The following is a 23838-nucleotide window of genomic DNA, read 5'->3' as shown; positions in this document are numbered from 1 at the left end:
TGAATTCAATTACGAGATCACGATTAATCACTTGTCAATATAAGCAAGCCTTCTTCGATTGGTTGACAAATTTTTCGTCATCAAGATTTAAGCGATGAAAAAACTGTATTAATAAATAAGTACTCGAAGAGAATGTTATAGTTAGATTACATATAATCACGCGTATTTGTCTTGCACTTCCCGATAACGCGATTTTTCCAAACACTTACAAATCCGCAATCGAAACAAACATAGTGATGCATAAAACTAGTCAAGTAGAATCCTTTAGTATTCTATTAATGAAACCAAATTTGCGCATAGAGTTATAAATATTATACTTGTACAAAATAGTTTAGGATTTATTTTGTGCAATGATCGAAATAACGTTAAAGATACGATGAGATAGCTTTAAGTTAATGTCACGAGAATAATTTCGCAATATGAAAACAAGTGTGCAGTATGCGCGAGCAAAAACTACGGGATTATCGTAGACGAAATGAGGAACGGAGTGATACGCGAGTCTATCGAGTGCATATTAATCTGTGTACGTATACACACGAATATGTGTATCGTCATACTACACTTGTTCGTGCACTCGCGTTTCCAAACTTCATCTCTCAACTCATCCAAAATTTTTTGTGCGAACGTACGTAACTTTACGATGGAAAAGTGCCAGCGACGTTGAATATACTGTGTGTAAATCGGTAATGAATCTGTAATTGAAGATAAAGTGTACGTTTGAATGTAAACAAATACGCATAATACAGCTCATTGGATGTATCTCTATAATCTAGTATATTTGAATGTATCTCTAATCTATAATAGAAAAGTATCGTAGGTTACTTATACCATTCACTTTGAAAGTTCGCACTCTGTTAAAAATCAAGAAACAGTGTGCGTTTTGTTTTCGAAACTACATAGAACTTGTCATTGATGCATCGTTTGAGCGAATACGAAATATTTTATTGAAAATTAAGGAACCGTAAGACGTATTGAAAAGTTACAAATTCCGCGCGTAAATATTGCACACATCTATTCTGTATGAAAACATACATATTTTCCATAAATGTCAAATCAGGTTCATTAATTTACTTTGAAACTTTTAATAGATTACAGAGAGAAATAAATGACTTATAAAACTACCAATGCATATATATGTATATGTGCGTAATTATGTTTTAAGGACTATCGCGTGTAATCACAAGGGATATGTTTACTCAACGATAATTGAAAACAGACAGATAATCTCGTGCAATATAAGTACAAATGAAATGAAAAACTACCAAATTTTTATTTTTAGTGATTGATAACTATATTTTTTTTTAATATCACAGTTAATATCGAAGTTTAATCCACGAAAAATGTTAAATATATTAAATAATAAATAACTGACGTACACTGACGACATGAAAACTCTAAAATCAGTTTCATTACATCATCATTCATTACATCGTATTGACTGTGTCTCCATCGTCTCCGTCGTCGTAAGTGCGTACGTACTGGCTTATTCTCACTTATTAACCTACAATCATACATTTTGCACCAATATGTTGTCATATTCGTTTTCCCGCTTTCCCATACTGTTAACCATTTTCTATTCATTCAATCGTTAAAAGATATCAATGAGTATCGGTCTACGCCGCGTCATTAATAATATGTCCTCTTTAAAGTTTACAAAAAATTATAGTTTGATACTTTAGAGTTTAGAATCTCGTCACGTCTGATAGCATCAATATCATAGTGTTGTAACAAGTAAATATTTTACGTAAACATTTACAGCAATTTGTGCAAGTGCGACAAGGTCGTTTATTTAAACGTTGTTAAACGTTCGATATCAGAAAGTCAAGTCGATCGACTTATATACATACATGACCTATGCGTATAAAACTTAGCAAGTATACATATGTCAGGCAGGAACGTATAATATAACCTATTTTCTCGAAGCTGTAAAAGGTAAGAAAACTAAAAGCAAAATATCGAAATACAATAATCCACACCGTGTATCAATATGACCATTTCATTAAAATCATTATCACAAATTTCATTATGACAGCCAACGAGATAAATTATAAATATAAAAGAATGGCAAAATGTATATTCAACGTGTGTTTTTATTTCAGATGATGTTTTTTATTAATAGACTTTCCATTACTCAAAAATTGCTATCTATCCCTATTGCTGTTATTGGATATTATTTAGAAGGGTTTATATCCTGCCGTTATACACCTCCAACTGCACCAGTAATAGAGCAACGCGAAGAAAGATTATTAGCTAATATGAATTCTATGTCTGATGAAAAAAGTCATTCTCCGTTGGAAATTAATCTTCCACCCTCCTTGTCTATATAATTATTTATATAATTTAAGTATGTATTAGGAAAGAATGTAATGCATAACATACTTTTATTCCAATGATTAGGACATAATAGTCAAAATACAATTGTATCATATACAGAGAATAAGTATGTATTTTTTATGCTACTACTCCAAACTTGTATATAACAGTATGACGATAAAGCTGTCCAGGTTCAAGTATGCTATTTGGAAAATTTTTCTGTAAGTAATAAAGCAAAGATATTAACTTGAAATGATATATCGAAGTGTAGATTTAGTTTGTTTACCATTTTTTAGTCATTTATAACTGAAAAATATCATTTGGCCTTAAACCTTAATTCTCACACTTACTTGATTGACTGCATCCGGATAATTTTGTGTTTCTAAACAGAATGCACCATGTTTGAAGTATGTGGTTCCGTTTTTCCCCCTAATACCCGGGGTCTGGCGTTCGGGTAAAAAGTTGGCTGTATAAAATTGCACTCCAGGCTGATTCGAAAAAACTTGTAAATATCTTCCAGAAGTAGGATGTAAAACTTTGGCAACGAGGTTTCTTTCGTTTGCGGTATCGTTTACTCTTAAACAAAAATTATAATCGTATCCACCACCTGGTACTTTGTCAATGACATCTCCGAGTATGGTTGAGTTTCTCAAGTCCATCACGGTACCGAGGACCGATCGTATTTCTCCAGTAGGAATACTTTCTGTGTCGGTGACTGTCCAATGATCCGCATTTAAAGTAAACTGATGTTTGTATAGTTCGCTTGCGTTACCATTCTGAAATGTATCCAATTAAAGCTAATTACAATGAAAATCAGAATATACGAAAAGAAACGAATCTTGTCATCGAAGGCATAAAACATAATAAATTTCTAAACTGATTGATTTACGAACATGACCAGCTAGATTGAAGTAACTATGATTAGTCAAGTTAATAGGAGTAGCTTTGGTGACGAAAACTTTCATCTCGATGCGTAACTCTCCATCGATGGTTAATTGAAAAGTGACCGAAGCTATTGCATCTCCAGGATAACCTTCGTCACCGTCCTCGCTTAGCAAAGAAAGTACAAGCTGGTTATACTGAATAGCGGCATTCCATATTTTCGAACTCCATCCTTTAAAGCCACCGTGAAGACTATTTTGTCCTGCATTCTTAGATACATGATACCTTTTCCCGTTCAATGTGAATTCTCCATTTTTTATACGGTTCGCGACTCTTCCTATCGTCGCACCAAAATACGGTTTATAAACCGTGGACAAGTAATCTACAAAAGAAATCGCTCGAAAGGAAAAAGAAAAGAATGAAAGAGTGAACAAATATGTATGTATATTATTTGAAATCAAAGGTTAATATTAAAATCCATTACGCGCATGAATCAAATATGTATACAAACGCAAAAAATTGCCCTATACCTTCTACTTTATCGAAACCTAAAACGACGTCTGCTATTCTTCCATCTTTGTCTGGAGTTCTAATAGATGTTATTGTTGCGCCGTACGTTACGATGTCCACCTCCTGACCCGCGTTATTTTTTAAAGTGTACTTCTCAATGCTTTGACCATCGACAGATCCCCATTTTGTACAAGATATTAATTGTTCACCATTCGAATCCATAATCGATCTAATCGGTACGGAAATTATGTGTACGAAACATCGATTGCAATATTTATATTTATATAATGCACGCACGCACGCACGCACGGAGGCTAAAGTTCGTCTTAATGGAAATAAAATTATTGCCATTTTTTGTTTTCTATCAGTGATAATTCTAATCATTCTCCGATTTCAATATTTATTTAAATTACCATAGAAAAGAACATTGCCAAGGCATAAACCGCCCACTCTACTATACGATAAGCTCCGATGGGAACAATTGTTATTGATATTAGTTAATAACAATTGTTCTTATCAGATCATAAACAAATTGCGTTTGTTACGTAAAAACCGAAGACATAAATAGACCGAAAGAAGACAGGAGAAACAAAATTGTAAAGCTAATTCCGATGTCCGGATGCTATTCTAAAATCGTGGAAATCATAATAGATTAAAGATTTCTCAATCTGTAATTAGTTTATTAAAATATAGTTATTTGTTTCAAAATAACTTAATTAAAATAATTAATTCATTCAAGTTCGTGTTTCTTTCTGTATTCTTTCTAGATCATTCGTTAATTATTCAAGTTTGCTTAATCCAAAACTCATAAACAGTGGCAGAGTACTTTAGCACTCCACGGGCAACGATCCAGTCTGAAATTCCTCAAGTCTCTGAACGGCCACGCAACACTATTTGATAGCTTTCAATGCTTAGAATCCGAAAACACAACTCTTAACTTTAGGAATTCAGTGAACGTTTTTAGAGTATTTGACAGCTTGCTTTGACGCTAACGAGACGAAGCAGTAAACGTAAACAAAATTTTGATTACCGCGACTGCAACCGTTTACATCTACTGCCATGTCTCGTTGGACAAGCTATATACATATGTACTACCTGGTATTACATATACATACAAACGTACATATATACATATATGTATAGTTAACGCACGCTCTTTAAAAAGAGAATGCGATTCAACATTATACAAATTATTTATAGTTTTTATCCTTAAAGTTAAAGGTAATTGTGATCTTACATAAATAACAAACAAGCTGTTATTGCCACACAACGAGAAAATTGCATGATGACAGCAGTATGGCAGCACTGTAACCAACTTATTCAACAAAGCACTAAAGATCTCTCTCTAAATGTCTCTCGTCACGATGTTCATATAAATACACGTCGCGCGTACCTCCTATCTTTTTGTCATTGGATGATTATATTTTCTTTCATTGAGATTAAAAACAATTAAGATAAAATAAATGATCATATATTTACCTCTCAACTGGAACATACATACGTAACTTATATGATTCTGAAAGAAAAGAAAGAAAAGGAAGAAAAAAGAATCAGAAAAAGAATTTATCTAATCTGTTTTGATTATGTGGTAAACCCGACCGATCGTAGTATATCTGCGATATCTTAACGTAAGAATTTTCTCTATCTACATGTTAAGATTCTAGAATCTTTTTAGTAAATAATTTCAATTTCCTTCGAGTATTCTCATTGTGTTCGTCATATTCGTCGAAACGGGGAAATAAAAACGAAATTTTTTGGATAGCCTAGTAGCCTGGACGGAACAAAATTTACGTGTCCTCTCGATATATCGAGTAACTTAATAGTGTGTTGTTATCGTCGTTTGTTTTCGATGGCCTCATCAAAAATAAATTGTTATTCGAGATAACATGTATTTTGCTTTCTACATATTGAAGTTGCAATTACAGGACAAAATAGCGAAACGAGATAGAAAGGAGTTTTGTTCAAAAAAAGTTCACTTTTGAACTGAATTATGATATATATATATACAACATTTAAATCAACATTTAAATGTATTTACATGTACGTATATATATGTTGTTGCAACAGTTTGACGAACGAATTTGCTTAGATATACACAGATAGAGTTCGTTTTTGTTTCGACTTTTTTTCTTTGTGTTTCATGTGATAAATACATATGCATGTATAACAGAAACACTAATATATACCTTTTGGCTGTATACGATGCAGCGTGCTGACAATAACGTTTCGAAATTTCGAAATTATATTAATTCAAAAACAGAAGAGCGGAACGGAGGTTCTTGCCAAATTTCGTCCAAGCTTACTTGCGCTGACAACTGATGATTATTTCTGTTTCTCGTAGTGTTCACAGTTTTGGACTCTGTACTCGAATTCTTCGTATTATTTCACCAACAAGTCGGAATTGTTCCTCAAGACAAAATAAAATGTTACAGCTGAGTTCATAGAAAGCAAATTCAGCTTAGGCACGAATGGTGTAAACAAGCGCTCTTATATATATATATAATACTTCCTCTGTGGATAATGAAATTGTACATCTCAGCGGCGCTACCATCGTTCAAACGTAAAAGAGAAGTAGGAACGTAGGAGAAATCCAGATACTATTGGTCATCTATAATGCGTATATTACGCGTCGAAGCTTTTTCCTTGAATTGTGTCGCATATTTGTGTCAATTTGTGCACGAGTTGGAGTTATATGCGCGAACGAGTTATTTGTTCTTTGTTTTGTAAATGTGTTCTAGTGTATTTGAAACAAGAGTCACGTAAAAAGAATAAATACGTGAACAGAGTACGCCTGTTTGTTTGTAGCCGATTTGTGAACGTCTATAAAATTGTAAATCTTCTTTTATATAGTTTTATATACAATAGGAATAAACATATTTTTACATTGTCAGTGTAATCATTGTCGATTACGATTTTTTTCAAATATTAATAAAATATAAGTAAATCGAGTCGATCGATCATCGTCCCAGGTTTTGTACGTGGCAGTGTAAGCGAGACGGAGATTCAACCAATCATCGAAATCGAAATCAAAGGAAAAGCAGTGTTGGAAGCGGCAGAGAGTTTCTACCAACACAGTACCTAGAATTTTGTTTTTCTTAAACGCACATCTCTCTCTTTTTCTACCTTTGCCCCCTCCTGTTTTCCCTCCCCCTTGTTTTAATGGTACCCGTGCCCCGTATCTGATAGCGTGCCACGATTAGTTCTAACATCAGTTTCGTTCTACGTTCATGAAACATTAAACACCAAGTGCTAAATAGCTAAGTGTCAACGTTCAAGCAGAATTAAGCCGTTAAAAAAGACGTGCGTAGAAGTAGTGGGAGTTGACCATTTATGCAAGATTTATCGACGCTGCAAATTTTTCGAGTAACAACAATCGATAAGATGGGTCTGGGAAACAAGGTGTGTATATAATATCTACAATTCTAACAATTATGCTTGTGCCAACATGTGATTTTTAGTGTTCTCTTTGCTGTTGTTTTACACAATGTTCGAATTCGACGCTATAAAGGTCTAGATAACCTTTACATATAGGCAAAACCAACATTTCATACAATTACAAACTCTTTTTCCCTTTCACAAACCTTTTTTATCGCGGCAAATTTTTTCACGTATCCATTGCATCAGCATTTGTCGAAATTCAATGACACACAGGACCGGTTTTATCTTTATCGTAGACTGTAGATAAATATAATCGCAGCACTGTGAATACATTATGCACGTCGAGATGTATGTAGTTAATAATTGAATTTTTCAATAAATGTATAACGAATAGGGAAACTATAGGAACTAACTAGGAAAACTCGAGATAAAATACGAAACTTTAAGAAACAAAACGGTGACATTATGTATTTTACACTGTTGATTGTAGACATATCAGCGATGTATCATTAAGGAGGTAAAACAGGTATTTAATCGATTTTGTAAGCGACTAAATAAATCGTAGACATCGTGCTTTTTTTTTTATCGATCATGTCTATATATCGTCATTGAATTGAAAACGGTGATTATTATAGTACAAATTTCGTATGTAAGCATCTTGTCGAATAATTATATAGCTGTTCGCAGTATAGATGCGGGTATGTAATAAGTCTAGCGTAGTGAACGTTTCTTTACGAGGTGATGGCTGTGACGGTCAAGAGGCGAGTGAGGAACGTTATGTCGAATTCTGGCGGTTGGTGTTACCAACGGGAAATAACATTTTAGCAATCGTTCATCATTGTGATCGCTCGATCTATCGATAAAGACGGGATGACCGTGATACGTTCTAATTATTTGTTGTCAATGCGTTTTATTATAAAGGTGCTTGAAATTATCTTCGAGAAGAAGGGGCTGAGAAGATTATCGTGATTGACCGTATTTAAAGAAAGAGATGGAAATACATGTGACAATTTGTTTCCGTAGATAAAGAAACGTGCATTCGAATTTAGTATTCGGCCTTCTACTATTTTCTTTCTCCTTTTTTCTTCCACATTTTTCTTCTCTGCCTTATAATACAACAGCTGGTCAGCTATATCGTAACACGATACGATCGTTCAAGTTAAATGGGATGGATTACTAATCATTTCTGTTCGACACATTGCATTGGGTGATTCGCGCATTTCGAAGCGTTTTAGAATATTACATTTGATCCCTAAATCTAGTACGATTGTCTACTATCGCTTATCTAGTATCACTATCAGGGTCACTGTGGTGCTTCTAACGAACAATAATTCCTTTTATCTTGAACTTTAACAGCTCACTGATTGCGTTCAATGATTATATAATCGAAAGGTGCTAATTGTAAGAAAAGTTTCCGAAAGCAGTTCTATCTGACGATTAAGCCGATTAAATTTACATCGATACGAGACACGATGCTGGCAACGATCATAACTATCATAACTACGTTATCATTATATTATTATAGTCGAGTACATATTTTATTTGTAAAGAGAAATGAGAATAAAGATATGTGTAGATGGCAAGATCGCAAACGACAGATAACTGTAACGTAGTAATAAACTTGTATTTAATTTCGTTAAGCCGAGACTTTTCGCGAAGTTTAACGTGTTTCTAAAATTGGCCGTGCTATTTGTCCCCTGTCTTACTACGCGCACGAAATGATCAAATATTTCCGCATAGATAGGTATTTCCGTTATTCATACACGCGTACACTTGTTTGTTTAACATGAAAAAAAGATTAATTGGGGAAATTACAATGAGTTGTCTATTTGTAGACCTGATATCGAATGTAATTTTTACTATGCTAACAATGAATAATTATTTAAAATACGAAGCAAGCCGATTCAGATGGAAAGTTGGAAAGTGAAATTGAAACGTTTGTTGTAACAATTGCTCGCTCGGTAAAATTTAGCATGCCGCATGGCGCCGTTTCGCGTCCCGTCCACCGATCAACTCGTGAAACAAGCTATTTAACACCATCGAATAACCCGTCTGCCGATATATGTATATTGTACGTATACATGAAAAGATGGAATGGTCGCGTAAAATATAGTATCTGTTTATCGATCCTGTTTCTTTTCCGCCTCGCGTGTTTAATACCAGATGTATGTATCTCGTATGTTGTGTCGGTCGCAGTGCAGCAGGAAGAAATGACCGCGTAGCAAGTACATAAGTACATACTCGCACGTAGGACGAAATATCGATCGTTATTTTCGCGCAAGTCTCGCAACGACCTGCACACCGTCGGTGATGGCAGTAATGATGCGATACACTTGCTCGATGCGTTTGCACATCCAGTTTTGTATCGCGACAATAGGAACGGATCCACCTGTTTCAGAATCGTGTCGCGCCTGCTGTATCCCATCGAAACGGCGCGTTTCACGAATTTAGATCTTCGAGGGGCGTGTTCCACCTTGGAAGGAGAACAACGGGAGAAAAAAGAAAAAGGACGATCCTTGTTGTGGGTACGGTGCAGTGATACGAGAAGAAACGACGTTAGAACGATTAGTAGATTCGTTCGGTCTTTGATTTTCATATTTAATGGCTAACGTTCGGTCGATCATACCAGAGCATTTATTCAAGGATAAACGAGATAAAGCGTAAAACAGGGGAACAGAGTTCCCCAAAACGTATGTTTACGTAAAATGTATATTTTACGTAGTAGGTGCATCGTTAATTGGTCAGTCCGCCGTGAAATGCTATTTATTAGACGTATTTCGAAATCCTTATTGTTAAGCATTCGTTGCATCGACTATAGACGATGATTCAGCTTTGTTCTGTCTCTTTTATATCAGATGTCCGAGGAGAATCCAGAGATGCGGGAAATGGCAGCGCGCATATGCCGCGATTACCTCCACGGAGTTTGGAAACACGTTACCGCGGAAAACATGACATTGAAACGTATCAGGTTAGTATTGACGTTGAATATATTACATTTCACAGTATTCCACAGTATCGCTTTTGACGACCGATGATACTCTTTCAATTCGCGTTTACTTTTCATTTCGCATTCTTCGATATCGACTTCTTAGTTCTCTGGTGTTTGCACGATTTCCTCTTGTAATCTACTCGCATGTACGATTCAAAGGGGAAAATCTGAGACAAAGGGGAGACTCTGACCGATCGTAAAGTAAAGCGTCAAGCAGATAATACGCTGTGCCGCAATCTTAAGCCAGACGAAACGTCGATCAACCGTTTCTCAAATCGAAACTGTGTTGCAGTTGCATATGTAGAATATGCATCTTTCCACAACACTACATAAGTATTACGCACAATATGTATATTGTATATTCGTGTTCGTTTCACAATATCAATAAATACGTGTATACATACACGTAATATAAATATACATATTGAAATATACATATTACGTGATAGTGTGCTAGTAACCTGTATTGTATGTGCTTGTGAGAAAATGTGTCGATCAGTGGTAAGAATGATTGGCGAAAGATGCGCATCATACGAATATTCTAAATACGAGGATATTATTCGATATTTTACAGCGGCGGATTAAGCAATTGGTTGTACAATGTCCAGTTACCCGATGGAACCGTTCCGATTCGAGGCGAACCACGACAAGTCTTATTGCGACTGTACGGTCAGATACACGGGGAAAGAGCTTTGGAAGGGCTGATCACCGAATCGGTCATATTCACGTTACTGTCGGAAAGACGACTCGGACCCAAGTTACACGGTATATTTCCCGGTGGTCGAATAGAAGAATACATACCGGCGAGACCGTTGCTTACCGATGAATTGGCGGATCCGATTTTAAGCTGCATGATTGCCGAAAAAATGGCCCAGATACATAGCATGCAGGTTCCGATAAGCAAAGAACCAACTTGGCTTTGGGATACTATGACCAAATGGTTGGACACGACTACCGACATATTAGAAAATATCGAGGACGTCGATGCTCGACATTTGAAAAACGTCAACGCGATACGAGCGATCGACCTAGATCACGAGATCAAGTGGTTCAGGTGAGGAAACGGGGGAAGGAGAGGCTGCAGAATCGACGAAACGTAGTAGCAATTTAGTACACTGTAGTTTGTATTAACGGTAAGGAACCTATTTTTCAGATCTCTCGCAACCCGACATAAATATCCAGTTGTTTTTTGTCACAACGATATGCAAGAGGGTAATATATTGCTACGGCAAAATACACGGAAACCAGAACTAGTTCTTATCGACTTTGAATATTGCTCTTATAATTATCGAGCATTCGACATAGCAAATCATTTCGTGGAATGGCAGTACGATTATACAGCAGCGGAATATCCTTTCTTTCATGAACGCGCAGCATCTGGTCCTACAAAAGAGCAAAAGGTAAATGTTGGAGTATTTCATCTTTCGAAACATTTACAAAGAAAGAATCATGGTAAGATCGTCGCGTTTTCTTATCCTTCGTTCCGTCGTTCAACTTGTCTTGCGCCCTCATGGAGACGAACAAACGAATTACATACATACAAAATCCCCCCAGGGATCCCCTGTTACCGTTACCCCGCACTTGTTACATGATTACACAATTTTACTCCATCGGTCGATACATTTTTTAATCGGTTACATATACATACATATATCGATAGCGATACCTTGCAACTGCGTCCATTTGAACGATGACACATACATACTTAACGCATTTCAAAAAACAAACAGAAACCGAGAAATGTATTCGTTCGAAATTCTACGTCGACTTTGAACAATGATCGAATCAAATCGTAAAATATTCGTATGCATTGCGAAAGAAAGGATCGGTTCCATTTATAATTTTATAATTTTTTCCTCGCACCGTCGACAAATAACTAGAGTGAAAATAGAAGGCAATCGTGATTTGTCAACCAAAATTGAGATTGACATAGACAAATAAAATTCCCTTTGTCCCATATTTGACTTCGCCGCCGTCGCTGTAATTTTCACCGTTACCGTCAAAGTCGCTGCCACTGCCACTGCCACTGCCACTGCCACTGCCACTGCCACTGCCCACTGCCCACTGCCCACTGCCACTGCCCACTGCCACTGCCCACTGCCACTGCCACTGCCACTGCCCACTGCCTCGTTTACTGTTCGCCCACTTTCGTTTATTTCGTGCCCTAAGCATTGTTTATTTCAGCATTGTTTCTCAACGCCAACGCCCTCAACCAAGAAAAAAGATTATGATTGTTTTGCATTAGCATTTTTCGGCATTTTCGTTTATTGTTACTTGTCGATTTTGCGACAGCATTACATTGCGCATTGCGATTTCAGCAAAGAGCATTGTTTTACTGTTATTTCAGATTATGATTGGCATTCAGCATTTCGTTCACTGTTTTACTTTCAGCATTTTGCGACGATTGTTCATTGCTTACTGACTTCAGCATTGATTACATTGTTTCTAAGCCCATTGACATTGTTCACTGTTTACTGTTTCAGATTAAAGCATTAAGCATTGCATTTCGCATTGTATTGTTTACTTTGAAAGCATTTCAATTGCTCTACATTTTGTACTGTTACCAGCATTGCATTTTCAGCATTTCGCATTGTTTCAGCATTGGCACTGTTTTGTTCAGCATTTCGGCGATTTCATTTCGTTAATTGCATTTCGTGATTACATTTCGTTTACTCGTTTCCATTTCACATTTTGTTTGATTGTTGATTGAAAGACACTGCCACCGCCACCGCTTTGCCACCGTCCACCGCCCACCGCCCACCGCCACCGCCACCGCCACCGCCACCGCCACCGCCACACCGTCCACCGCCACCGCCACCGCCATTGTTACGTCACCGCCACCGTTTGCCACCATCACCATTTTGTCGCTGTCGCCGTCGTTCCACCCAATTCCCTTATTAACTTGTTTCTTCTTCTCTATCTTTTTCCCGCTTTTCCTTCATTGTCTTTGAGGTTGACAAATTAAAAGCGCAAGACCAAGTTCGATCGTATGCGATGCATACGTATACCTATATCTACTCGGTCAAGCGAGTTCAAGAGTTATCGAGAGCAGATCGAGGAGCTGGTTGGCGTGTGTTGCGTGTGTATATATTAGTTTCACAGGACCACGATTCGGTGAGACAAGGCTGATGCCTGCCTGATCGGCTAATCGGAAATCGGAATAACGGGGATGGCAATATCGATCTGTGCCACTGCTATGCTATGGATCCCGTCTCGCACCGTACGTTGTGGAACCAGAACGACCGGTGCCATCACCCACCTTTGCAACATCAGTCCCGTACCTGCGCATCTACGACTCTAGAGTACTTCTACACGCACTCTCGATAGTCGATCCATAATCTACATTACTCGATAAATGTACAGTGTCTTATGGGTGGTAAAATCGCGTTATTTCCAATTAAGACACTTCTCTCACCGCATTTAAATATCCGTCTACCGTATTCAATTAGAGTGTCCCTATGAACGCATGTTTATTCCGATTGCAATTGACTCGATTTCTCAAACCGTTTAAATCTACGTACCACTTTCGAGCTACTTTTCACTGTAGATGTTTTCTCTTTACAGAAAAGCTTTTAAACTTTATCCTGTATTTCGGACATACATACATATATAAATGTATATATGTATACATATTTACATACGTATAGGTATATTTTTGGCTCGCGTATGTATATATGTCTATATATACATATATGTATACCACCTTCTATCTGTTCAAATTCATCTTTCAATTACTTTCGATAAACGATCGTATTGTACGTTTAGCAATTTTATATTCTTTGACAGCTCAACTTTATAAGAAGTTACTTAAGAACAGTCGGCAAAGAAGGATCACCGGAAGAGGAACGAATCATGATGGAAATCAAGATATTCTCTTTGGCTAGTCACTTATTTTGGGGTCTTTGGAGTATCGTCAACGCCAAATTATCAGAAATTCCATTTGGCTATTGGGTATGCTCACGACACGGTGTATCCGTATTTTATGCTTTTCTCTCATTACCTTTGTTCTTTTGCCTATCTTCTCCAATCATTTCCTTCTATTTCCATTGTTGCAGGATTATGCAGTTTCTAGATTAAAAAATTACCAGTATTTAAAAGAGAAGATTATGGCTTCTGGAGGATCACCGACGATAGACAACGATGATACTGCTGAAAAAATAACCGTAGATTGAACAAATCGAGCGCATGATCGTTACGACGAAGACTGTTTCCTTTCTGCAACGTAACGTGACAAATAAAAGTTTACCTACCATATTTTCATGCGCTCGTAATTACGTATCTTGTCAGAATCACGATTTACCGTTGTTTCGTGATACATGTTTGCGGTTTTCAACAAAAAGAAGAAAAGAGAAAAGAAGAGCGAAAGGAAAAAGCCGGAACAAAGCAAGATGTGAAAGCCAACGTGTAGACAAGTGGAAGAATGACGAGCAACGCATTGAACGCATGCACGCAAGTGGCCGAGACAGAGGCAACGCGAGAGAAGGAGAGAGTGAAGGGGAGAGTGAGCACGAGGGAATAGGAATGAAGGGAAGGGGTTAGGCTGTTAAGAAACGTGAAAAGAGAAAAAAGGAGAGAGAAAGGAAAGAAACGAGACGATGCCTTACTACTACGATAGACTTGCCTACGCAAACTATCACGTGCAATTTCGTTTCGTTTCGTTTCGTTTCGTGTCGTTTTCATTCTCGATGGATACCATCGCGACTACTATGCGGATACCATCGCGACTACTATGTGGATACCATGGCGACGTGTGATTAATTAATATGACCGAAAGAATCGTCTCCCAGTTTCTCATAATGTACTCCCTTCGCCCTATAAAAGCAGTATGGGGACTACGCAAATAGAAAAGGATCTCTCCCATGGACAACCCTGGCTTACGAATTACAAATGTGATATAAGATAAGAAATGCGTACGATATCGTCCTGACATCTTAAACTTTTCAGGGAAATGCTGCTCAACTTTCAAGTCAGCTATCGATATTTTTAGTCGGATACTGGAAATCAAAAGGATCGAGTATTCCTACCGTTTATAATTACATTATACATATATACACATATACGTGCATATACGCATACATACGTACGTGTACATGTATAAGTATGTACGCATGTATGTATGTACGTAGATGATTTGTACATAACTACGATTTTGTTGTACCTGGGACGAATCATTATTAGAATTGAAATAGGAAACTTTGTACGCTTAACGTGTTAAACAGCCAAATCGTACTTTCGATCGCGTCTCGCGTATATATGTATATATATATGTACTTAATTGCGTTTGTATCGGATTTTCTTTGCACGAGCTAAGAACATTCATGCTAAAAAACGAAAGCATACATAGTAAATAAACTGATCATCGTTATTGAACGTATGTATCTGCGACAAGTGCTGATATCAAGATATTATTGTTCATCGGTATTTTTCTTCGTGATTATCCAATGATATTTGCGTTTTATTTCTAATTCTTCCACACCGTGATATCGCGTATTTTTCATTAGTGCGACATGTTTCTCGGTTCAACAAAAAACAATATTTTAATAAAGTTGAAAGAAACTATTTCCATTCTTTTCGTTCTTACCATCCTTTTCCTCAAATACTAATAAATAATTCTGCAGAAAAACAAATATCTGTCATTTCTTTCGATGAAAATAGAGTTCATAATTATATCGTGATGTACATATCTGCATACATTTCATATTATATTACATATGTCGTATTTCATTTTCTTTTATCTCCGTAAGTTGGCAATCGTTGTATACAATGCCATTTTCACGACTCACGCATGTAGCGTGCACCTCGAGTTTTTAGTTAATACGTATACAAGGTTAGTTGAGGTTATTGCATGTACAGTCAGTTGAGGTTATATAAACGAACGTTGACGTTGACTGGTGTCGGTTTAAAGTTAATTGGAAGAAGTTTTAATTTCTTCCCGGAAACTGACAACTGTTTACAACGTTTAATATTGGCCTTCTACTTCTTTCTTACAAACGATAAAAACTATGGAAACTACGTCACACAACCTTATGCCCAACATTCATTTCAACAATGATGAAAGCAATATACAAGCTGAAGTAAACAATGAAGAACTGCCTACTACTAACATCTCTAATTCTTCCGATACATCGGAAAATAGCATAGAGCTTGCAGCTTCGACGAAAGAATATTCAACAAATGACTTGTCTAAAGGTCTCAATGATGTTGATAATATTGCAACTTTCAAGAAACCGACTGTATTAATTGGTCCAAAACGTTCTTGTCCGACATATAAAAGTTCCAAAAGCTCAGAGCGTGATATAAAATCTCAAAAACATTCGCAAGATCAACCTTTCCCGTATGTAGAACCATCTTGGGGAGGAAAGCCGGAAGGGAATTATATGATGGAAGTACTCAAATCTGGAATGATCATCGAGACAATTTCACTCAACGAACAAAATTTCTATCTTGTTGGGCGTTTACCTTTGTGCCATTTATCTCTTGTTCATCCTACTATTTCAAGATATCATGCAGTTTTACAATACAGATCTGAACAAGACAAAGAAAACGATAAAGGTTTCTATGTATACGATCTAGGAAGTACTCATGGTACTTTTTGGAATGGGAACCGCATAAAACCTAATGTTTACGTAAGGATACAAGGAGGTCATATGCTCAGATTTGGTTGCAGCCAGAGAAAGTACATTTTACAAGCTCCACCAGGAGACCAAGAAGAGGAATCTCCGTATAGCTTAACAGAGTTAAAGGTATTCCTTCTTTTATCCAAACATTGTTCCTTTCATATGCGGCTAATGCAGTTATTTTTCAAGCAAATATAAGATGAAACGAAAATATTCTAGGGAATGAGAGCGTCCCAGTTGGAAAAACAGTGCATGGAAGACAAAGGTAAAACATCCATCGAAGAAAAGGAAAGTGAAGGCATTGATTGGGGAATGGGAGAAGATGCAGACGAAGAAACAGATCTTCAAGAAAATCCCTATGCTTCTATTACGGATGACGATTTAGTTTTAGAAGATCCCAAGAAAACTCTTAGAGGATGGTTTGAAAGAGAAGGATATGACCTCCATTATCAAACAGAAGAAAAGGGATTTGGACAGTTTTTGTGTTGGGTAGAGTAAGTATTTTCATACATATGAAAACAATGTGAAAGAAATATATGATACGATTAGCTTAATCTCGTGAAAAATTTAGTCTCCCCACTGAAGATATCGTCGGACATTCGACGAGAGCAGAAGCCCTTGTAAAAGGTAAAAAGAAAGAAGCAGTTGTACAATGCGCATTGGAAGCTTGCAAAATTTTAGATAAATATGGATTATTAAGGCAAGCAAATCACGGTAAGAATAATGTTTATAAAATTCTTTATAATAAACATTAACTTCTGTTTTCATACTTATACCGTTATGTTTTGTACTCATATCTATACTTAATACTGTTGTACACAACATTGTTCGGGGCTTTCGGGCAGAAACCTTCGACCTTTTGCCAGCAATGCAATTAGCTTTTTCAGCATCTAAATATGCATTGAAGCTGATGTCTGTGATGGTGGTGGTCCCTCTCTATAACAAGATACCTGCATTCATGTACTGGAACGGTGATGTTCATGTTCCAGTTCATCGGTGTTGCTGAATTAGCCGGCGCTATTAATTGCTCAGCTGATTGACTAAAAAAATGTGAGGATCGTGTTCCAGATTGTGTTCACATGAAAACCGGACAAAGTCCAAACAATATGAACAAGGACATCGGTTTCCACCTGAACCCAATCTGGAACACGCTCCTCGCATCTTTTAAATTAGACGAGCTCCGGTACTTGAACACAGATGCCTCTTTACTAATTAACTTTATCGTCTTGTAAAAATAAACCGTTTTGTTTAACGGTCGGTTATTGTAAAAGAGAATTTTATTTTATTTTTTTATTTATTTAGAATTTATTTATACATGTATGTACAGAAGCAAGAAAAAGGAAAACGAGGAATTGGGAAGCAGAAGATTATTATGACTCGGACGAAGACAATTTTTTGGATAGAACAGGCTCTATAGAAAGGAAGCGTGAACAGAGAATGAGATTAGCTGGAAAATTGGAAGAAAAAGCAGAAACGTATGATTCCTTGGTAAGTCGAAGCAAGTACTTCACTAATTTCGCAACTTTCAATCAACATTTAAATAAAAATGTCGTTGGTATTATTATTTTAGCTCGAAAAACATAAGCAAGTTACAAAACGAATATCACAGTTGTCAACTTCGATTGAAAATTGGCAGACTGCTAGTAGTGCGAAGAATGATACGACCGAAGAAGATGCGTTAGACGCTTTTATGTCAAGTCTAAGTTCGTTTGCTTTAACTAAAAGTGACATTGCTAAGATGAAGTTGGAATTACAAAATCTTCGAAAAGAAGAGGCAAGTTTGATTAAACTGTTAAACTTGACACAGCCTGCAAATTTACCAGCTCTTTCTTACCACGATACTATGGATCAAAATATTAGTCAGGCTAAAGCAGTCGCGCATCTTATGCAAAACGCACCAGTAGAACGAAAGAAAATTTATAACTCCTTACTTTGCGGCAAAAAGGTAAGTAAATATTTACTTTGTCCGCATTTAATCTGCCCACAATACTCTACTACCTTTATGGAATGTTTATGTAGGTGAAACAAACAAAGCAGTATGTAACTGCCAATACTGAATTACTTGAATCAAATGCAAATTCCGACACAAATACAGCAGCAGTTGTAGAAGAAGTCGATAGTGACGACGATGATGAGTCAATTTCAAATCCATCCCATGATTCATTATGTAAGGAAAATTTTAAATTGCAACTCTCTAATACCACTATTAAAAACGAATCTTCCGAGAAACACGAGGAGCAGCAAAAGCATAACATCCAAATGACGAAAAAACATCGACGGGAACAAAGAAAAATGTACTGCGATCAAGACATACATGCAGATAATTATTCCATGTGGATTCCGCCATCGGATCAAGCAGGTGATGGAAAGACAAGTCTTAACGAGAAATATGGTTATTAAGGAAAAGTTGTTCTACCAATATTTATATGTAATTATACGTATTAATTGTCTAATATATGTGTTGTAAAATTGTTGAATTTTTTATACGTTATTACCGTGTAATATATGATATTGTAAATACTATACTGTACAATATTTATTGCCAAGTTACCATATGATGATTATTAAATACGTTATTATATTATAATTTATTACATACGTGTGCTTTTGTAATTAATATCATGTATACATATATGTGTAGTATCAAAGGTACTATGTATATACAAATTAACATGAATGAGGTTACATTTCAATGTATCGATCGACTGTTTGTACCGACTATTTGTATCGTTTACGTTTCTAGTGACATTTGGAATATTTTGGATATTTTCGATCGTGATCACGGACGTTGTGTTTGTTCACACGGACGGGGTGTTGTGAATGAATAACCGGATTCAAAAACAGGTAAAATAGAAGAATAAAGAAAATAGTTACAACTGTTTTTGCTTCTTCTATTCTGATATTTGTGGAAATTTTGAAAATTAACCTTTTTTTATATCGAAATGATACATGTACATTTAGTACATCAAGTTAAATATACGTGAAATTATAAACAACGATAGCTGTTTTATCATGTTTTATTAGATAAAATCTATATAAACATAAGATATAACTGAACAGTGATTGGCATGTTCTCATATTATAAACCAATAGATTGCATATTCGCTTTATTTTAATATTTATCAAATATATTTGTGGTTTGTGATTTATTAACATTAACAGTTGTTAAAATCATAGGTGTTGCATTATTTAGAAGAGACAGAAAATGGATTATTTCGTTGGAGAAATATTTGAAATCTCTTATTTTAAAACAGGTATGTATATTTGTGAAACAGATATGAAACATAACCTAGATCAACAAGTCCAAATTTCACTTCTTACGATGTACATATTCTTACAAAGTAAGCCGAACAAGTTATTTATTTTCATTTAATTGAAAATGACAGCGATTTTTTTTATCTAAACGTAATATCTCTTATTATGCTATATATGCTAAATATGCTATATCATTAAGATGTATCAAATTATTAATCAAAATTGATAATTACTAACTAGATAGCGTTATGTTTTAAGATGTCGTTGTACGAATTCCTTTTAAGACATTGAAACACTGAAAAATATTTAATTCAAAGTAATTTAATTTAATTTAATTTAATTTAATTTAATTACATCTTAACAATCGATACAGTATGGAGTACTATCGCATCCGTTGGATGGTATATAATTGGAATTACAATCTGCATTTGGTGGGCATCTCCGTACATTTTGGAAAAATATGCGAATTGGAAGTTGAGAAAGAATGAACAGGAATATGCAGCAAAATATCATAAGAGTAAATATCATAAGATGGCTATGTCATATTCGTCAAAAGTACTTGCCTAATTTTATTATATGTTTAGATCCAGATCTGTTGCGAGAAAGGCTCATAGGTTTAGAAGCTTCACGACAAAAAATGCAAGAGGAATATTATCAGAAATGTATGGTGGCAGAAGAGGAAAGGACAGAGGTAAATTGCGAATCTTAACTTGAAATGCACCAACATGGATTTAGAATATATGCGTATTATTTTGTTTTCTAGCAGAAAGGAAATGCAAAAGGAATACCAAAATTAATCTTAGACAATAATGTCATGGGCGATAGACCAGGAAAGAAGAACAACGATTCACCACCTTTTACAGAGAAGAAACACAAATCTATAAGGGAGGGTAAATACACACGTGGAAAATAATGATTTTAAAATAATGATATCGATCGATATCGTTAATTCTGACATTCTCCGACCATTACAGGATACAACCCATTAATGGGCGACGGTTCTAGAGGATATCGACCCCCTAAGCGCACTTGTTGCGGAAAGGGTAGTTGCGGGTAATTACATGTAAGCGTAAAAACTAATATAATTTTATTTTGTATTCATAATTCTCAATAAGAATACTTGAAAAAAGAAAATCGTTTGTTTACGAACGAAATTTTGTAAATAATTATCGATCGTTGTCTTCTGTTACAATAAAACTATAAATTTCTAAATATATCCGATATAATGTTTAAATTACCTGAAGCTCTAAGATTATTTTGGACTCTTATATATTATTTCGTTTAACTTGAGCTCTAGCTTGTTAAATGTAAGGGGAAATAGGATAAGAGGAAGTAAATGTTTGTTTTTTCCTTTAAATCTTCATGAATTACTTTTAGAACGTAAAAAGTTTGGAAAATACTCGTATGTTCAACATCACTTTTTCTTTGTTTTTATTAATAATCGTTACTCGTATATTGCGTAACGCTTTTGTATATCGCTTTATATGTATATGTAGTACTTGACAATAATAATTATTACTTTTTAGTTATCTACATTTGTGCGCGTCTTGTGTTTGTCTGTACGCGTATGACACTAGTCTGTATCGACCAATTTTATTAGTATCATATTTTCCTTTTCAATAACATGTTCAAAGTGGACAATCACTTGCATTTGTTTTATAATAAATAAGTTATTGCCTACGAAAACGCTTACGAACAAACGAACAATTTCTGTTTCTTTGATGCGCTTTATTTACAAAACGTAAAGAATATTTAAGCTAAATCACTTATCAGCCTTCACGATTTAATTTAGACCTAGTGGCTAAAAGATGCAAGTAAAATTGAAACTTATCGAATCGTAGTGTTGGGAACGTTTTTTTATCGTTATTAGATCTTTCGATCCGAATGTTAATGATATGACGATTAGCGCGCTGTGACTATAAAATATATATATCGTTATTCTACCGTGTCGACAATTTTTGTCAGTCGGTCAACAAAGCGTCCAATCTTCGCAAGAGACTATTCAGCTATTGGCAGTGATTGATAATAAATCACTTACGAAACTTTCGTGAAACTTTCCCTCGTTCGGGACAAAGTTGGTTTAATCGATTTCAACGAAGACGATACAGTTCGGATTACATTCAATTTGCTTACTTTTCACTTTTCACTCTTCACTTTTCACAAACGGAAGAACACATCGACACGTGTTTCTCGTTATATTCCGTTTGCCGTTTTAATTCTCGGCAGGTGGTCGGTAGAGTAAATGGAGAGTTAATGGAGATGCGACGAGCGCAAGGACAAGCGCATAAGCGTAAGGGCAATTTAAGACAGACAGGACAACTCAAATTACGGGCCAATAGACGACACGAGAAACGAGAATGAAAGAATTAAGGATTGGGCACGGGATTGAGAAGGTGAAGGATTGAGGGGAGGGGAGGGGAGGGGAGGGTTTGCGCAGTAAGCCCGCGATAGTGGGGATACGAATAAAAGCGAGTTTAAGGAAAAAAGAATTTGGTGTATGCGTGCGTGTACATGCGCGCGCGCGCGCGCGCGTGTGTGTGTCTGTGTGTGTGATCCGTACGCGATCTTATATTTTCGTTCAACGTTGAAGGTGTTACGCGTAATATGATACATACAAACAGTTTGAACCATCGTAACAATCGTGCAAATATGAGAAACTATAAAAATAACGTCATTACTTTTTTCGCTTTGCAAATTGATAGGATGGTTCGGTATAACTGAATCGGTTCAAGAATCGTTTACTCTGCCGCATAATCTGTGACAAAAGTATCACGAGTTCTCGATCTTGAACTCGAAATATTTTCGGTATCTAAATAAGTAACTACTATCGATCGAACTGCTCCCATATTGTGGAAGAGTTCGAGTGCGAATTTATGTACAGATTTGGAGGTGTTTGTTCGTTTGTTTGTTTGTTTGTTTGTTTGTTTGTTTCTTCTCCCAAAAAGAATCTACATACATATGTGCCTATAGAAAAGGACCATTTACCACCAGTCAATAGAGTCCGTAAAGACGAAGTTTGGCAAACTCAGTGTACAGTCTAAACAAACTATCAGAGATAATGTTTGAATATTGTTACGGTGAATACTTAAAATATAAGTTCTACGTAGCTACGTTTCTCTCTTTCTGTTGTTCTAACTGTTGTTCGAAATTTATCATTTATTTAAACACTCTACGAAAACGAACGCTCTCCTTCTTTCAATTTAATTCGTTACTAATAGCCTTTTCCCTCATTTATTCTTGTTTCTCGCCTTTCTGGATGGATTATACTTGTATGTTTCTATATGCGATCTACGGATTTACCAATTTCATTTGCGAACCGTTACTCGCGCGGATAATTTTATATACTTATGTTACACATTGAATCGTATCTCCACACCCGATCTACGTAGTCTTGCCGAATTGTGATATTCGGCAGTGCGTTCAGCGTCTGTTATTTCTCTTTGACGCTTGTTAACGCCTGTTAACACGTTGAGCGCGGCGCCGAAATTGCTATCTTTTCCGTTTAGCCGGCAGTGAGCGAGCGCCCAAGTGATACGTTGATACAGGGTGATCCGCCACTTCAAAGCAAAAGGCAATCAACCAAATATCCAAGTTGAAGGAAGAATCGTTCATAAATTACGCAAAGAGGAAGGAGACGTACATAAAGTGCGAAGATATTCTTCGGGATGTTATGATAACAATTCAAAACTACTTGGACGCAAGATAGCCAAAGATTTGACCAAAAAAGTTGTGTAAATGCAACAGCCACATTTTTGTTTAGAGTGTTTTAATAAATTTCATTGAGATGACTACATTTATTTTTAACTTTAATACTGTCGGCCCCAGGGACCGGCGCCGCGCTCAACGTATTAATAAACCCATTCATTAGAACTATATAATATAGTTCGACGATCG

The 23838-nt window shown here is 36.1% G+C and overlaps 4 protein-coding genes across 14 annotated transcripts; 3 read left to right on the top strand and 1 right to left on the bottom strand.

Annotated features, from left to right (window-relative positions):
* Positions 1-2362: 2362 nt before the first annotated feature.
* Positions 2363-6185, bottom strand: LOC117239793 (aldose 1-epimerase-like). 5 transcript variants are annotated; one of them, XM_033505617.1, is made up of 6 exons: positions 5892-5954; positions 5185-5221; positions 3726-3934; positions 3207-3577; positions 2664-3089; positions 2363-2532 (listed from the first exon to the last, which is right to left on the bottom strand). In XM_033505617.1, the coding sequence occupies exons 2-6, from the start codon at positions 5202-5204 to the stop codon at positions 2452-2454; spliced, it is 1107 nt and encodes a 368-aa protein (XP_033361508.1). In that variant the 5' UTR covers positions 5205-5221; positions 5892-5954; the 3' UTR covers positions 2363-2451. The 5 variants fall into 5 exon arrangements, with proteins under 5 accessions (XP_033361508.1, XP_033361505.1, XP_033361506.1 ...); XM_033505614.1 differs by lacking the exon at positions 5185-5221 and having other exon boundaries at positions 5892-6185; XM_033505615.1 differs by lacking the exons at positions 5185-5221; positions 5892-5954 and adding an exon at positions 6009-6175.
* Positions 6186-6291: 106 nt separating this feature from the next.
* LOC117239792 (choline/ethanolamine kinase) lies at positions 6292-14545 on the top strand. 4 transcript variants are annotated; one of them, XM_033505610.1, is made up of 7 exons: positions 6292-7104; positions 9482-9608; positions 9939-10051; positions 10647-11126; positions 11226-11472; positions 13859-14023; positions 14128-14437. In XM_033505610.1, the coding sequence occupies exons 3-7, from the start codon at positions 9939-9941 to the stop codon at positions 14242-14244; spliced, it is 1122 nt and encodes a 373-aa protein (XP_033361501.1). In that variant the 5' UTR covers positions 6292-7104; positions 9482-9608; the 3' UTR covers positions 14245-14437. The 4 variants fall into 4 exon arrangements, with proteins under 4 accessions (XP_033361501.1, XP_033361500.1, XP_033361503.1 ...); XM_033505609.1 differs by lacking the exon at positions 9482-9608 and having other exon boundaries at positions 7036-7104; positions 14128-14545; XM_033505612.1 differs by lacking the exon at positions 6292-7104 and having other exon boundaries at positions 9395-9608.
* A 1304-nt stretch (positions 14546-15849) lies between these two features.
* On the top strand, positions 15850-19498 carry LOC117239791 (kanadaptin). Of its 2 annotated transcripts, XM_033505608.1 has the most exons (7): positions 15850-16815; positions 16909-17183; positions 17261-17403; positions 18017-18177; positions 18260-18634; positions 18709-19117; positions 19433-19498. In XM_033505608.1, exons 1-6 carry the CDS (start codon positions 16075-16077, stop codon positions 19087-19089), a joined length of 2076 nt encoding a protein of 691 aa, XP_033361499.1. In that variant the 5' UTR covers positions 15850-16074; the 3' UTR covers positions 19090-19117; positions 19433-19498. The 2 variants fall into 2 exon arrangements, with proteins under 2 accessions (XP_033361499.1, XP_033361498.1); XM_033505607.1 differs by lacking the exon at positions 19433-19498 and having other exon boundaries at positions 18709-19276.
* On the top strand, positions 19446-21181 carry LOC117239795. 3 transcript variants are annotated; one of them, XM_033505622.1, is made up of 6 exons: positions 19446-19533; positions 19867-19943; positions 20318-20461; positions 20529-20635; positions 20708-20834; positions 20919-21181. In XM_033505622.1, the coding sequence occupies exons 2-6, from the start codon at positions 19895-19897 to the stop codon at positions 20999-21001; spliced, it is 510 nt and encodes a 169-aa protein (XP_033361513.1). In that variant the 5' UTR covers positions 19446-19533; positions 19867-19894; the 3' UTR covers positions 21002-21181. The 3 variants fall into 3 exon arrangements, with proteins under 3 accessions (XP_033361513.1, XP_033361510.1, XP_033361509.1); XM_033505619.1 differs by lacking the exons at positions 19446-19533; positions 19867-19943 and adding an exon at positions 19951-20030 and having other exon boundaries at positions 20711-20834; XM_033505618.1 differs by lacking the exons at positions 19446-19533; positions 19867-19943 and adding an exon at positions 19951-20030.
* The last annotated feature ends 2657 nt before the right edge of the window (positions 21182-23838 follow it).

This window comes from Bombus vosnesenskii, unplaced genomic scaffold (assembly GCF_011952255.1).
Source record: "Bombus vosnesenskii isolate JDL3184/JDL3185 unplaced genomic scaffold, Bvos_JDL3184-5_v1.1 scf7180000014233, whole genome shotgun sequence".
In the NCBI taxonomy this organism is placed as follows: Eukaryota; Metazoa; Arthropoda; class Insecta; order Hymenoptera; family Apidae; genus Bombus; species Bombus vosnesenskii.
Note: the sequence above shows the minus strand (reverse complement) of the source record. Positions and strands in the feature narration are given on the sequence as shown.